Below are 14,699 nucleotides of genomic sequence, written 5' to 3'. Positions count from 1 at the left end.
GCGGGTTCCAGCGGTTCAGACGGCCGGGACAGTAGCAGCAGGGCAGGCGGCCTGGGCGGCGGCGGCAGGGCTGGCCAAGGACGCTCCGTGGTCGTATCAGGGAGAGCGGGCAGCTCGGTGATGGTAGCGGGCTCAGGCTGGGGCTGCTCTGGGACGACAGCGGGCTCAGGCTGCTCGGGCTGCTCTGGGACGACAGCGGGCTCAGGCTGCTCGGGCTGCTCTGGGACGGCAGCGGGCTCAGGCTGCTCTGGGACGGCAGCGGGCTCAGGCTGCTCTGGGACGGCAGCGGGCTCAGGCTGCTCTGGGACGGCAGCGGGCTCAGGCTGCTCTGGGACGGCAGCGGGCTCAGGCTGCTCTGGGACGGCAGCGGGCTCAGGCTGCTCTGGGACGGCAGCGGGCTCGGGCTGGCAGACTGCTCCAAAGTCCATAGAGCTCAAGTTCATCCTCAGCGCACGCAGGACAGCCAAAACATAAAAAGTGAGCACAGCCCTCTGGGCCAAGACAGGACTGACCAGGAGAGCAGGCTGCTCTGGAGCGGACTCACTGGCTGGAGCAGGCGCTGGAGCGGACTCGCTGGCTGGGGCGGACTCGCTGGCTGGGGCGGACTCGCTGGCTGGGGCGGACTCGCTGGCTGGGGCGGACTCCAGGTCTTGAGGGATGGAAGCCTTCCTCCTCCTCTTCCTCTTCTTACGTGTGGGAAGCGGAGACTCAGTACCCACCTCCTCTGTGGCCTCTGGTGCGGATTCACGGGCTGGAGCGGGCTCTGGAATGGACTCACTGGCTGGAGCGGACTCACTGGCAGGAGCAGGCTCTGGAGCGGACTCACTGGCAGGAGCAGGCTCTGGAGCGGATTCACTGACTGGAGCGGACTCACTGGCTGGAGCAGGCTCTGAAGTGGACTCACTGGCTGGAGCGGACTCACTGGCAGGAGCAGGCTCTGGAGCAGATTCACTGACTGGAGCGGACTCACTGGCTGGAGCAGGCTCTGAAGTGGACTCACTGGCTGGAGAGGATCCACAGACTTGAGCGGACTGATGGACTGGAGCGGGCTCTGCAGTGGAATGATGGGCTGGAGCGGTTGCTGGAGGTAATCGAATCTGCCCATTCTTACGCAGATACAGGTAATTGATGAAATTCCAAAAGATTTAACCTCCCCACCAGCTCCATCTCCCACTTCGGCAGAGGGTCATCCTAAACTATTATTGAACATATCCTTAAGGACCACATCAGGGAGATTTAGCCTCTCTGCCCGCAACCAAAATCTTTGGGTGAAGGCCCTCACCTCTATACCCCTCTGGCGAAGTGTAGTCAGACCCTGGGGACCACTCTGACTTCCCCGGGTGTTGGCTGGCCGGACTCTCCTGCTGCTGGATCTGATCATGGTGGTTTGTTCTGTCACGGTGCACACAAGAACAAGATGGTAAGATCCAAGTGCAGCAATGTTTATTACAGGAAACTCCAAGCACGTAATCCAGAACACAGGCAAAGGTTAAAGTCCACAAAACAGTCCAATAACAGAAAACCAGAGAAACAAAAGTGCACGTAACATAAACATAACAAACCACAAACAAAGGCAGAAACAACTGAGTATAAATAGACAGAACTAATGAGCAAACACAAAACAGCTGGGTGCAATGACATGGGATAACGAGTCCAGGAGGTGAGTATGGGTAATGAAGTCCAAAACAGTGAAACAAGAGTCCATGTTGGAGTGCCCTCTGGTGGCTAAATGGGGCACTCCAACTCATGATCATGACAATATGGCTGACACTAGGAAGAATGCAAATATGTTGCAATAATGTTATGAATATGATAATTAGAACATGATGCCATTTAGCGACATTTACAGACTTTTCATTGAGAGTATTTGGCAAATGTAGTCAACGCAAACCAAATTTATTTAATGTTTTTTGAGACACATGACCTTTGACATCAACAACAAAAAATATGAGAATATCACATTAACCCATCCCAGTTGCATCTTATTTGCATTTAACATTGTTTTTTCCTGTTGTCTATGATCATCAGAATTGAACTGAGATGTTTTTTGGGTTGTGACCAACCACATATCTAACAAATCCAACTGTCTGAGAGTTGTTGCTGTTTTTTTGTTAGAGCTGAGCGTTCTGGAGAGGGTTTCATAAGAGATGTACAAAAGTACATAATAATTGTGTTGTTTTAGGGTCAGGTCCAACTAAACTAAATCTAGATAAGTGCACAAATCGACTAGTTAGTTGATGGACAATCATCTTGAGCCATTCCTATACTGACACTGCTTGTGTTTGTATAAGCAGAAATGGCTTTCGCTGTAGACGTCCATCAAATGTGTTTGGAGTTTCTGGATATCTCTGACAGATCAGACTGGTCTGCTTATAAAATTGATGGGAAACAAACAAGCATTACTGAAGCAATGTGCAGTTGATTTGTTTGTAGTCTGTGATTTTTATTTGTCTAGCTGTCTCTCTCCCCCACATAAACCCTGTTTGCTCGAGGGTCTACAGGTAAAGGATGCGTGTGAACGGACACTTTTCATGCCTGTATGTTTGTTTATGAGTGTGTGTTTGTGCATTTATGGGCTGCTGCTCTCTTATGTCAAGGAAAACATTTAAACTGAAATCTTGCCAACATTTAGATTAGAGACTCAGTGTTTAGTGACAGTCTGCTATCAACTGGATGTAGATTTGAAAACGTCATTAAGTGAACCTCAAGGAACATAATAAAATAATTAAGAAAAATGACGTTTTAGCTAAAAACAAGAAAAAATATCTCCCAATAGAGAATAAACTTCTGGCAGATATTGATATATTTAGCAGAAAACAAGGACTTAAATATCTTACGTATCTTGATTTTTTTTCACTCTACACACGTTTAATCCTTAATGTTTGAGGTTCTGATCACATCCGAGCGCTAGTACTAGCGATGATTGACTTAACAAGCAAATGTTCACACATTTTCCAGAAGTCACCCAGGTCTTGCGCCATCTCTGCTCTGGTTTGCATGTTTATAAGTGTGTATTTTGGCTTTCTAAATCAGGAAAACTCTAAAATGTAGATGTGTTCACTTCCCAGAAAGCTGGTTTATCTGCCTCCTGCAGCTGCAAAATAATTGTATACTCACAATAGCACATCTATCTATTAAGTTGTCAGACTCATTGGCTAAAATCTCTTGGACTTCACTTCAAGTCCAAAAGCCACTTCCCATGGGAATTGCCTCACCATCTGTAAGCACAGTGAGTGATTTAGGGCAACATGGATGTGTGATAATTCTCAGAACAGAAGTGTTGAGTCACTGCATTTTGGCACTGCTTTCCTGCTGTTTTTGGCAACTGTTTGCGTGACTGGCTTTGGTTCACAATACCAAAGATGACTTTCAGGCTTGTCATATGACGCCTTAAAGTTCTCTTTGGATGTCCAGAAATTTTAATTAAGATGCGATGTTTACAAGATTTTGGACGGATTATACTGGATGTGGTGGGACATTTCATGTTTCTAGTGTAACAAAATTAAGATCAAAGTTTGTCAGAATTCTGACTTTTTATCATGCAATTCTGACTTTATATCTCGCAATTCTGACTTTATATCTCGCAATTCTGACTTTATATCTCGCAATTCTGACTTTATAACTCGCAATTCTGACTTTATATCTCGCAATTCTGACTTTATATCTCACAATTCTGACTTTATAACTCGCAATTCTGACTTTATATCTCGCAATTCTGACTTTATAACTCGCAATTCTGACTTTATATCTCGCAATTCTGACTTTATATCTCGCAGTTCTGACTTTATATCTCGCAATTCTGACTTTATAACTCGCAATTCTGACTTTATATCTCGCAATTCTGACTTTATATCTCGCAATTCTGACTTTATAACTCGCAATTCTGACTTTATAACTCGCAATTCTGACTTTATAACTCGCAATTTTGACTTTATATCTCGCAATTCTGACTTTATATCTCACAATTCTGATTTTATAACTCGCAATTCTGACTTTATATCTCGCAATTCTGACTTTATAACTCGCAATTCTGACTTTATAACTCGCAATTCTGACTTTATATCTCACAATTCTGACTTTATCTCACAATTCCGACTTTATAACTCACAATTCTGACTTTATATCTCGCAACTCTGACTTTATATCTCACAATTCTGACTTTATAACTCACAATTCTGACTTTATATCTCACAATTCTGACTTTATATCTCACAATTCTGATTTTATAACTCGCAATTCTGACTTTATAACTCGCAATTCTGACTTTATAACTCGCAATTCTGACTTTATAACTCGCAATTCTGACTTTATATCTCACAATTCTGATTTTATAACTCGCAATTCTGACTTTATAACTCGCAATTCTGACTTTATAACTCGCAATTCTGACTTTATAACTCGCAATTCTGACTTTATATCTCGCAATTCTGACTTTATATCTCGCAATTCTGATTTTATAACTCGCAATTCTGACTTTTTATCATGCAATTCTGACTTTATATCTCGCAATTCTGACTTTATATCTCGCAATTCTGACTTTATAACTCGCAATTCTGACTTTATAGTTCGCAATTCTGACTTTATATCTCGCAATTCTGACTTTATATCTCGCAATTCTGACTTTATAACTCGCAATTCTGACTTTATATCTCGCAATTCTGACTTTATATCTCGCAATTCTGACTTTATAACTCGCAATTCTGACTTTATATCTCGCAATTCTGATTTTATAACTCGCAATTCTGACTTTATATCTCGCAATTCTGACTTTATATCTCGCAATTCTGACTTTATAGTTCGCAATTCTGACTTTATATCTCGCAATTCTGACTTTATATCTCGCAATTCTGACTTTATAACTCGCAATTCTGACTTTATATCTCGCAATTCTGACTTTATATCTCGCAATTCTGACTTTATAACTCGCAATTCTGACTTTATATCTCGCAATTCTGATTTTATAACTCGCAATTCTGACTTTATATCTCGCAATTCTGACTTTATAACTCGCAATTCTGACTTTATATCTCGCAATTCTGACTTTATATCTCGCAATTCTGACTTTATATCTCGCAATTCTGACTTTATATCTCACAATTCCGACTTTATAACTCACAATTCTGACTTTTTATCATGCAATTCCGACTTTATATCTCACAATTCCGACTTTATATCACGCAATTCTGACTTTATAACTCGCAATTCTGACTTTATAACTCACAATTCTGACTTTATATCTCGCAATTCCGACTTTATAACTCACAATTCTGACTTTTTATCATGCAATTCCGACTTTATATCACGCAATTCTGACTTTATAACTCGCAATTCTGACTTTATAACTCACAATTCTGACTTTATATCTCACAATTCCGACTTTATAACTCACAATTCTGACTTTATATCATGCAATTCTGACTTTATATCTCACAATTCCGACTTTATATCACGCAATTCTGACTTTATAACTCGCAATTCTGACTTTATAACTCGCAATTCTGACTTTATATCTCGCAATTCTGACTTTATAACTCGCAATTCTGACTTTATAACTCACAATTCTGATTTTATAACTCGCAATTCTGACTTTATAACTCACAATTCTGACTTTATATCTCACAATTCTGACTTTATAACTCGCAATTCTGACTTTATAACTCACAAATTCTTGTTCATCCATCGACCAGTAAAATGTTCTGTGAGGTTTGGAAATTCAACTCATTGTATTCCTACTTGCTGTTCAACTGATTTGGCTCTTTTTTCACATCATCAAAACACATTTCAATCTATCAAACTCTCCATTGGCTTTCTCTAGTGTACAATATAAGCACTGTAAGGTTTTATTTGAGCTTTAATAATGATTCTTGGCTCTGCAAGTGCAATAAATAATCCATGTATACATTACAGATTACTTGAATTTGCAATTATAATTTAAATACGATAGATTTATATAGTCTATTTTTGTTACTGGTTCTTATTAGTTGTGATTTCCACTTGCAAACAAGTAAGTGTGTACGGGAAGGGAAGACATGCTCTGATTGATGGTTTAAGATGCAGTCATCAGTACTTATGTCCAAAACACAAAACAAATGTAAGCTTAATATCACTGCAAGTTTCACTCATGAAATGTCACATTTAACCCCAAAACGTTATCTACATCATAGTAATTGTTGTACTTCCTTTGATATCCACTGGTTTAAATACAAAGTACTTTAATGCAATGTTTTTCTTCTGTATTGCACATGCACAATGGACAATCATATGGAAGCTTGTTTCCGCCATGGAATAAAAAAGGTAATTACGACTTTTCATCTCACAATTCTTACTTTTTTTCTCGCAATTGCGAGTTTATATCTGAGCAAAAAAGTCATATATTGTTCTCAGATACTCGCAATTGCTTGAAAAAGTCACAAATTAGCGTTTTTTAATTCCGCGGTGGAAACAAGCTTCTATGCAATCACCAACAATAATGACAAACATAAACTGTCCAGCTATAAATGTCATGAATTTCTTTATTTTGAGGTGAAATATGACGTTTTTCACGTGTGTGAGGTCAGCGGTGGTAAAAACAGAGGTGAAAACATCTGATGGCATAGACTGAACCCTCGGCAAATCCAGAGGCCACTGAAGGAGGCACCCTGGAGAAAGGCCGTTTTTCAGTTGGGAGGTTTATCAAAAAGACATGTCCCGTGTGAGTGCGATTGCGTGTGTGGTTCGCAGTAAATCAGGGGCATGTACTGTGGCTACCCTGCATGGCCCATAACACCCCTGGCCCCCCTCCAGAGCGCTGCGGTGTCATGACAGGAAGCGAGAGAGGAAAGCAGCGTGTGTCTGCTATGAATTAACCAGTGTAAATGTAAGACTCCCTCTGAGACTCCCCTCGCGCATGTGGGCCGCAAAGCAGCTTTGCACGTTCACGCATGTGGTTACGTTGTGAGGAGAAAAGATGCTTTTAGACGCCATCACCTCTGCTACGGAAAAGTCAATTAGCAAATACATTTAGACGCCTAATTTACATGCTCTACAAACTGTGTTTTATTAATATATGGGTGTTTTTGTAAAACTGGAAAACTACCATATCTGGCAAAGGATGACTGTTTTGGAGCAACCTAGTAAGCATGAATGGAAATATTTACTGTAATGAAATACACAATGTTATAGTCAACAGTGCATTTTATTTACAAGCATTTTTAGCCACACTTTTGAATCATTTTTCAGCATTTTGATAAAAGTTACAAGTTTATGTAGAACTTCTACACACATATTGAGTTTTTTGCAGCTAGAAAAAATACTCGAATATATTTGTCGTTTTCAATGTTCAAAAGTGTTTTCAAAGGAAGCACATAGTATAGCTAATAATTTTTTGTGCACTTCTGTACAAACATTGTCTTAAAGAAGTATAAAACCCTGATGATACCATTTTTTTTTTCCTTTTGCTTTTCAAAACATTCATTCATACTATTATCTACACTTGTTCTTTAAGTATATAGGGAACTATTTATAATCTAAAGTTCCATATTGCTCTTAGAACATGTTAAATATAAAGCACATACCTGATTCTGCAAAGTGTATTATATAAGAGACAGTGGGTTTGAAAGCACACACACTAATTTATGCTCCATTAAATACACTTCCTCTGGGTTTGGCAGAGATTTTATAGTCAAATGGCTTCAGCGTTAAACCATAAGAGCAGTTTAAACTCAAGTCCTGTGATGGGTCTTTCTCAAAAGTCAGTTGGTGGAGCAACATGGCAGCGATGAGGAAAACTTCGACTTTTGCAATCTGATCTCCAATGCATCTTCTCTTCCCAATGGAGAAGATCATCACGCTGTTGGTCAGGTCTTTATCCAGAGCGCCGGTGTCGTCCAGGAATCTCGACGGGTTGAAGACGTGAGGATCGTGCCACTTTTGAGGGTCGTGGTTGACGGACCACTGGTTGATGAACACCACGGTGTCTTTGGGGATGTGGAGACCTTCGATGGTGACGTCTGCGGTGGTGGAGTGCGGTATGGTGACGGGGACGAAGCTGGTGAAGCGCATGGTTTCGTAGATGAAGGCGTCCAGGTATGCAAGGTTGCTCCTGTCTTCTATTGATGGGAGTCTGTCACGACCCACAACTTTATCAATCTGCTCTTGAAGTTTGGTTTGAATCGATGGGTGTTTGACCAGTAGAAGCAGCATCCAGTTCAAGGCAGTAGAAACCGTGTCCAGACCTGCTCCGAGGAGATCAGACACCGTACCTTCAGCATGAGCCTCAGTCAATCCCGTTTCCGTGTCGGCGTGATCAATAACGCCAATAAAGGCGTCGCTCATGTCTCTGGTGACCTCAGGATCGTAGCTTTGCCTGTGCTCCACCACTTTACCTTTCACAAACACAAAGAAGTCATTATTGAGAGCTTTGAAGCTCTGAAAAACACTCCTGACTGGGTTGGGGAAAGACTGCAACCAAGGCATGACGTCCACCAAACTTCCAGCCCCTACGGTTTCTCCAAACTTGCTGACATTGCCCAAGAGAGTCCTGAACTCTAGGTCGTCGTGTCCGTAGCGTTTCCCAAAGCAAAGAGCGCAGATGATATTAGCAGCCGCGACCGTCAGCTCGTGAGATGGATTGAAGTATTGGTCGTTTGAACTCAATCTCAAAAACGTTTCAATCATTTCCTCTGCCTCTGCCACGATGTGCTTCTCGAAGGATTTCTTCGTTTGGCTGTTCGCAGAAGAGAAGGCACGAATGGTGGATTGAGCGATCTTCCGGTGCACTTTCCATTGCTTGCTGTAGCTGGTGAACGCCATGCCTGTCCCGCCGGAAACTGACTGGAAAGACACAAAGTTTGGCCTGCCTGCAAACTCGATGCTGTGTTGAAGCAATGCCTTGCGTATGGCCGCGTCTCCATTCAGAACCACTATGTCGCTGCTGCCCAGTCTGATTTGGTAGACGTTTCCGTACCTCTTTGCCAACTTGGCGAAGGTGATGTGGGGCATTTGGCCGAGCTGCATGGCGTTGCCCACAAGCGGCCAAGCAAAGGGCCCTGGAAGCCTCTTTTTCAGAGCGAGGTTCCTGACCCAAAAACAAGCCTCCAGACAGCAGAGGAAGACGAAGGATGCAATGAGGGCCGGTTGTATTTGTCCGCTCCATTCCTTGAGGATTCCACTGCCCTTCATTCCGAACTCTGTGTCTGACAGCGCCATGATATTCTCAAGCTCTAAAGGTTGTTTTTTGTATAAACTCTGACTATATTAGTAACTCTCCATCTTGAATGGCGAGTAAAGAATTTGAGAACCTCAACGCCCTGCTGTTTTCTGCCCTCCTCGGCTTATGGGGTTACAGGAAGACAGGTCAGGGTTTGCGGAGCTGCAACGTCTGTCCAGAGATGACCAAATTAGAAGAATGCAGATTTCAGGCTTGACACTGTGTTATATATATATCTCTAGAGTAGGAGGAGTTTGGGCCACAGGTTCATTTTCTTTCCCCCGACTCTCTCGGACTCTCCACCCATTACGGCCGGAGTGCAAACGCCTGGACACACACATGGGATTCCCAACATCTACAGATGTATAACACTTCTGACAGTGTTCATAACATATACTGGACATTAGATAACGAAATATCATTTTTGCAGTACATGTGAAGTTTGAACTGAGATTGTTTCAGAACAGGAAAATCAATTCTGAGACAAATTCAAGCTCTGCTGAAGATAATGGTGTCATTATTCGGCTCAGTTCAGTGTTGCAAAGTTCATCAGTTCAGCTATGAGACATTATTCAGTCAGTATTGCATTTGTTTGTCATTAATGGATGGTGTTGATAGTTACCTTTGTGAACTTGAGGAGAACTGACTTTATACATCCACTAAAGATCAGCAAAACACCAATTCAAACACACTGAGACTTTAAACATGATGAGGAAAAGTGAAAAGATCCTGCAGTGTTTGAGATACGCAGATACAGACGTTTGCTTTGTTATCTAAAAGCATTTTGGGGCATTATATCTGTTTTTGTTTGTTGACAGAGTAAAAGAATAGCATATAGTTATGCCAACTGGATGTCAAACTTCGTTTAATGATGGCTCTTGCTTTCTATATATTTTTTATTTGTCTTGCTGTAAAGTGCTGAAATGTCTGATTAGGATGAATAAAAGCATAAGCCAGAGAAATGCTGTCATTATCTTTTTTTTTTTTTACAGAATGCATTGTCTGACATAGTAAATGAGCTCTGTAAATGTGCTCTAATTGGTGGGATTTCGTTTTGTTTGGAATCCACAATGCGATGCCAACTGAATACAAGTGAAATCGAGTCACTAGAGGAATTCAGTCTGTAACTCATGAAAGATTTGAGGGTTTTTTAATGCTTCAGACAAAGAACAGATACAAACAATGGAGTTAAATATGGACCGTAGCAGAGTGTATTTATCATGAGCTGTAGTTAGAATAATGACTGTTATATAAATTTAATAAGATAATTTGACTTTAAAGATGTGGTTTTACAGAAATATCTGAATGCAAACAGAAATATTGGCCAATAAGGATATGCACTGAAGTGAAGACAGATGCAGACTGTTAATATAATAAGACCGTCAGAGATTTGGTTTGACGTGTATGATTTATTTATTTTTTTTTCTTGCATGTGTTAAAATGTGAATCATTTTGAGCATCATAAAAGAAAGAGGCCGAATGCATCTTCACAGGTTGTAAAACAGCACTTTATTTATTCCACTTGTAGCTTATTTTCCAATAGTAAAAAGAAAACAATACCTGGACATTACAAGCATAGGCTTTCTACTTTTTCTTCAAAAAGCTGCATTCCTGAATACATGCACTTCAGTTACAGAGCTTTCAAAACATTCAGTGTAAACATTTATCACAATGTAATATGCAATTTGATATAGGAATATCTGATTGTGTTTTGTACATGATTGTGAGGATCTGTGCATGTGAGAGAACCTTCAAAATGACATAATGAGGAAGTTCATCCAGCGTGAGACTGAAGTCTTTGAGACTCAACAATGAATAAATTGCTATGCATTTTATAGAGAATATAATTTATAGAACCAGTATAATGTGTATAAATAAATGCCTAATACTTAAAATACCTGAAGTACATCATCACATCGTTATACAGTTTTATGCAAGCATAATTAAATGCACTGCTATGCCAAATCTGAGTCACGTTCTTACAGCCCTCCAACAGCTGCTGTTAATGACTCAATACTAACAATTGCATAATATTACATAATAATTGATGCGTCTACAGTGACAGTGGCTTAGCGTTTGACCACGCCATATTGCAATCTGCAAAACATTATTTTGATGCATAGATGATCTCTTCGATTACCTGACAACGTTTTCTATGGATGTGATTGAATCAATTCATGAAATCATATCAAACATATATTCATTAAATATTAAATATACAATTATTAGACAGCATTCAGTGCAGCTTTACTAATACTCATTGTTATGTGGAATACATTTGCATTACGTTCAGTCTTTGCTGGCCTTTAGTCGCAAGAACAAGCCGGTTGTTTTTGTTTTTTTACTCATGCCGGCGATACCAAGCCCAAAAAGTTTTCCTCTGAGCTTCGCCGAGACTGTGTAATGGAGCGGCTTCAGTGTTAAACCGTAAGAGCAGTCCATGGAGAGATCCTGAGAAGGGTTGCTCTCAAATGAGCACTGGTGCAACAAGATGGCAGAGAACAGAAAAACCTCCACCTTGGCGATCTGCGCACCAATGCATCTCCTCTTACCTGTCGAGAAGATCATCACGCTGTTGGTCAGGTCTTTATCCAGAGCGCCGGTGTCGTCCAGGAATCTCGACGGGTTGAAGACGTGAGGATCGTGCCACTTTTGAGGGTCGTGGTTGACGGACCACTGGTTGATGAACACCACGGTGTCTTTGGGGATGTGGAGACCTTCGATGGTGACGTCTGCGGTGGTGGAGTGCGGTATGGTGACGGGGACGAAGCTGGTGAAGCGCATGGTTTCGTAGATGAAGGCGTCCAGGTATGCAAGGTTGCTCCTGTCTTCTATTGATGGGAGTCTGTCACGACCCACAACTTTATCAATCTGCTCTTGAAGTTTGGTTTGAATCGATGGGTGTTTGACTAAAAGCAGAAGCATCCATTGCATCACTGTTGACACTGTGTCCTGTCCCGCACCAATTAGATCAGTGACCGTAGCCTCAACGAAGTCTTTAGTCAGCATGCTCTCCTTCCCATGCTCGATGGCACCAATGATGGCGTCGCTCATGTCACGGGTGACGTCGGGGTCGTACGTGTCTCTATGCTGGACCACTTTGTCCTTCACGTAAGCAAAGAACTCCTCATTAATGGTCTTGAAGTTTTGGTAGACGCTCCTCACAGGATTCGGAAACGACTGCAGCCAAGGCATGACGTCCACCAGGCTCCCGGCGCCGACGGTTTCTCCGAACTTATCCACTCTTTTTAGGAGAGTCCTGAACTCGGGGTCATCGTGGCCGTAGCGTTTCCCAAAGCAGAGCGCGCAGATGACGTTTGCAGCGGCGACGGTGAAGTCGTGCGAAGGATTGAAGTGGCGTCCATCAGCGCTGAGCCTCAGAAACTTCTGGACTAGATCCATCGCTTCGCCGATTACATGTTGTTCAAATGTTCGTTTGGTTTGACTGTTCGCCATTGAGAAAGCTCTTAGAGTCGACTGGGCGATTTTTCGATGCATCCTCCACTGTTTGCTGTAATTGGTGAACGTCAGGCTCCGACCGCCGGAAATCATCTGAAAAGACACAAAATTTGGCCTGCCGGCAAACTCAGTGCTGTGTTGAATGAGCGCCTTACGTATGGCCGCGTCTCCGTTCAGGACCACGATGTCGTTGCGGCCGAGTCGGATCTGGTAGACGTTTCCGTACTTCTTTGCCAGCTTTGAGAAGGTGATGTGCGGCATTTGGCCGAGCTGCATGGCGTTGCCCACCAAAGGCCAGGCGAACGGGCCTGGAAGCCTTTTCTTGAACGTGAGATTTCTGACCCACAGACAGGCCTCGAGGAAGAAGAGGATGATGAAGGATGTGATCAGAGCTGGCTGAACCTGTCCGCTCCATTCCTTCATGATGCTGCTGCCCTTGAGTCCAAACTCGGCTTCGGTCAGAGCCATTCTTCTTCTTTTTTTTCCTGCTCAAATGATGTTCATGTTCAATGTTGCATTCAGAGAAATTTCTGCAGGCAAAATGTTGTCAATTAAATCTAGTTTTACACGCTTGCTTTACTTTTCCAGGTGAAGCTCTCTGTGTTTTCTGTGCTGGTTGGTGGGATCCATGTCTTTTATATATGTTTGCAGCACAGGGGGCCGGACCCGAGGATAGTCTCACTCCTCCCATTGTGGAAGCCGCGGAGACTCCGTCAGAAGATCTGAACGTCTGGCTGCAGCCGCGCGCGGAGATCCAAGTGTGTTCATCGGGAAACATCTGAGCGTGCTTTGAAAATCACCTTTGTTTGGTTTGCACACGCTCTCTCTGGGGTATTTCTGACAATCATTGCGGAGATGCAGAGAACTTCACTGTGCAAAACTCTTTACGGTTTGTTCAGATCGCCTTATTGTAGTTATAAATTCCACTTGCATCTCCTTATTTGACGCGCGCGCGCGCTCGTGTTTCTAGTCGTCGTGCACTGAAGTGTTCAAATAGCTGTAATCGTTATTTCTGCTCTGGTTTGCACAGGATTACGAAAATGTTATTTTAAGCTTGATGCAGTCACCGACGGCATCCCAGACTTCAAACTTCTGTCTTGGGGAATGTTTCATAATAAATTGGTGCTCTGTTTTGCAGAGCCACTTTACATAAACCCTTAAAATGGAAAAGTGTGCATGCATGAGTTATGCAACACGACTAGACATTGAAATTCCAGGTTATCCCTGTGCTGTTTGTGGGTATGTGTCCCTTTATATTATATATGTCTTTAGGTCCGTTATAGCATAAATGAGTATGAATTTCAGTAATGGAGTTGTGCATAATAAACAATATATGGACAAATTAATGTATAGATTGTAAATAAATGGGTAACAGTTTACTTAAATCCTTCTTATATATATATATTCAATTCACATTTATTTGTATAGTGCTTTTCACAATACATATTGTTTCAAAGCAGCTTTACAGAGAATGCATGTCAACATTGCAATTTAGAGAATGCAGTATAATAAAAGTACTTTTAATGCACCCAATAATGCATTGTATGATCTCACGAATAATTGTAGAAATAATTGTAGAAATTATACCTTTAGAAAGTATAATGTATTAAAACACATGACAAACCAATTTCAGATGTAACAAGGAATCTGCAAATATTATGTAATGCATTTTAACTTTGGTTACAGTTATTTCTTATAACGTGCATTATTAATACCTTTTATATGCATTACAAATACAGGCTTTAAGCAAAAAAAAAAAAAAAAAAATGCATTGCACATATTGATTTCATGATGCACAATCACACACAAATAATTCATTATGCCATAAGTACAAACAATTGATTTTTAGTGCAAATGTCAACATTGTACAACAGAAGGATAGAAATGAAGATTATAAATGTTCTTTAAGAGCATAATTTGACGTTGTGTTCACATGTCGGCGGTGCATCGTGTTCTGGGGTCTCTCTCTGATCTCATCGAAAAGCACGCCAGGGTCTCTTTTGGCTATTTTCCTCTCACAATTTCTGGATAAATTTTCACATGTGTTTTGGGG

General features: G+C 41.7%; 2 protein-coding genes across 2 annotated transcripts; both read right to left on the bottom strand.

The window, feature by feature from the left end:
* Nucleotides 1-7,155: 7,155 nt before the first annotated feature.
* On the bottom strand, nt 7,156-9,396 carry LOC125269250 (cytochrome P450 1B1). The gene has a single exon (XM_048192126.1). The coding sequence runs from the start codon at nt 9,184-9,186 to the stop codon at nt 7,612-7,614; it is 1,575 nt and encodes a 524-aa protein (XP_048048083.1). The 5' UTR covers nt 9,187-9,396; the 3' UTR covers nt 7,156-7,611.
* Nucleotides 9,397-10,673: 1,277 nt separating this feature from the next.
* LOC125269249 (cytochrome P450 1B1-like) lies at nt 10,674-13,475 on the bottom strand. Its single transcript, XM_048192125.1, has one exon. It carries the CDS (start codon nt 13,112-13,114, stop codon nt 11,477-11,479), a length of 1,638 nt encoding a protein of 545 aa, XP_048048082.1. The 5' UTR covers nt 13,115-13,475; the 3' UTR covers nt 10,674-11,476.
* Nucleotides 13,476-14,699: the final 1,224 nt, after the last annotated feature.

Source organism: Megalobrama amblycephala, linkage group LG5 (assembly GCF_018812025.1).
Source record: "Megalobrama amblycephala isolate DHTTF-2021 linkage group LG5, ASM1881202v1, whole genome shotgun sequence".
In the NCBI taxonomy this organism is placed as follows: Eukaryota; Metazoa; Chordata; class Actinopteri; order Cypriniformes; family Xenocyprididae; genus Megalobrama; species Megalobrama amblycephala.
Note: the sequence above shows the minus strand (reverse complement) of the source record. Positions and strands in the feature narration are given on the sequence as shown.

Excerpts from the sequence above, each read along its gene's own strand:
- LOC125269250 (XM_048192126.1), bottom strand. The coding sequence starts at position 9,186 with ATGGCGCTGTCAGACACAGAGTTCGGAATGAAGGGCAGTGGAATCCTC.
- LOC125269249 (XM_048192125.1), bottom strand. The coding sequence starts at position 13,114 with ATGGCTCTGACCGAAGCCGAGTTTGGACTCAAGGGCAGCAGCATCATG.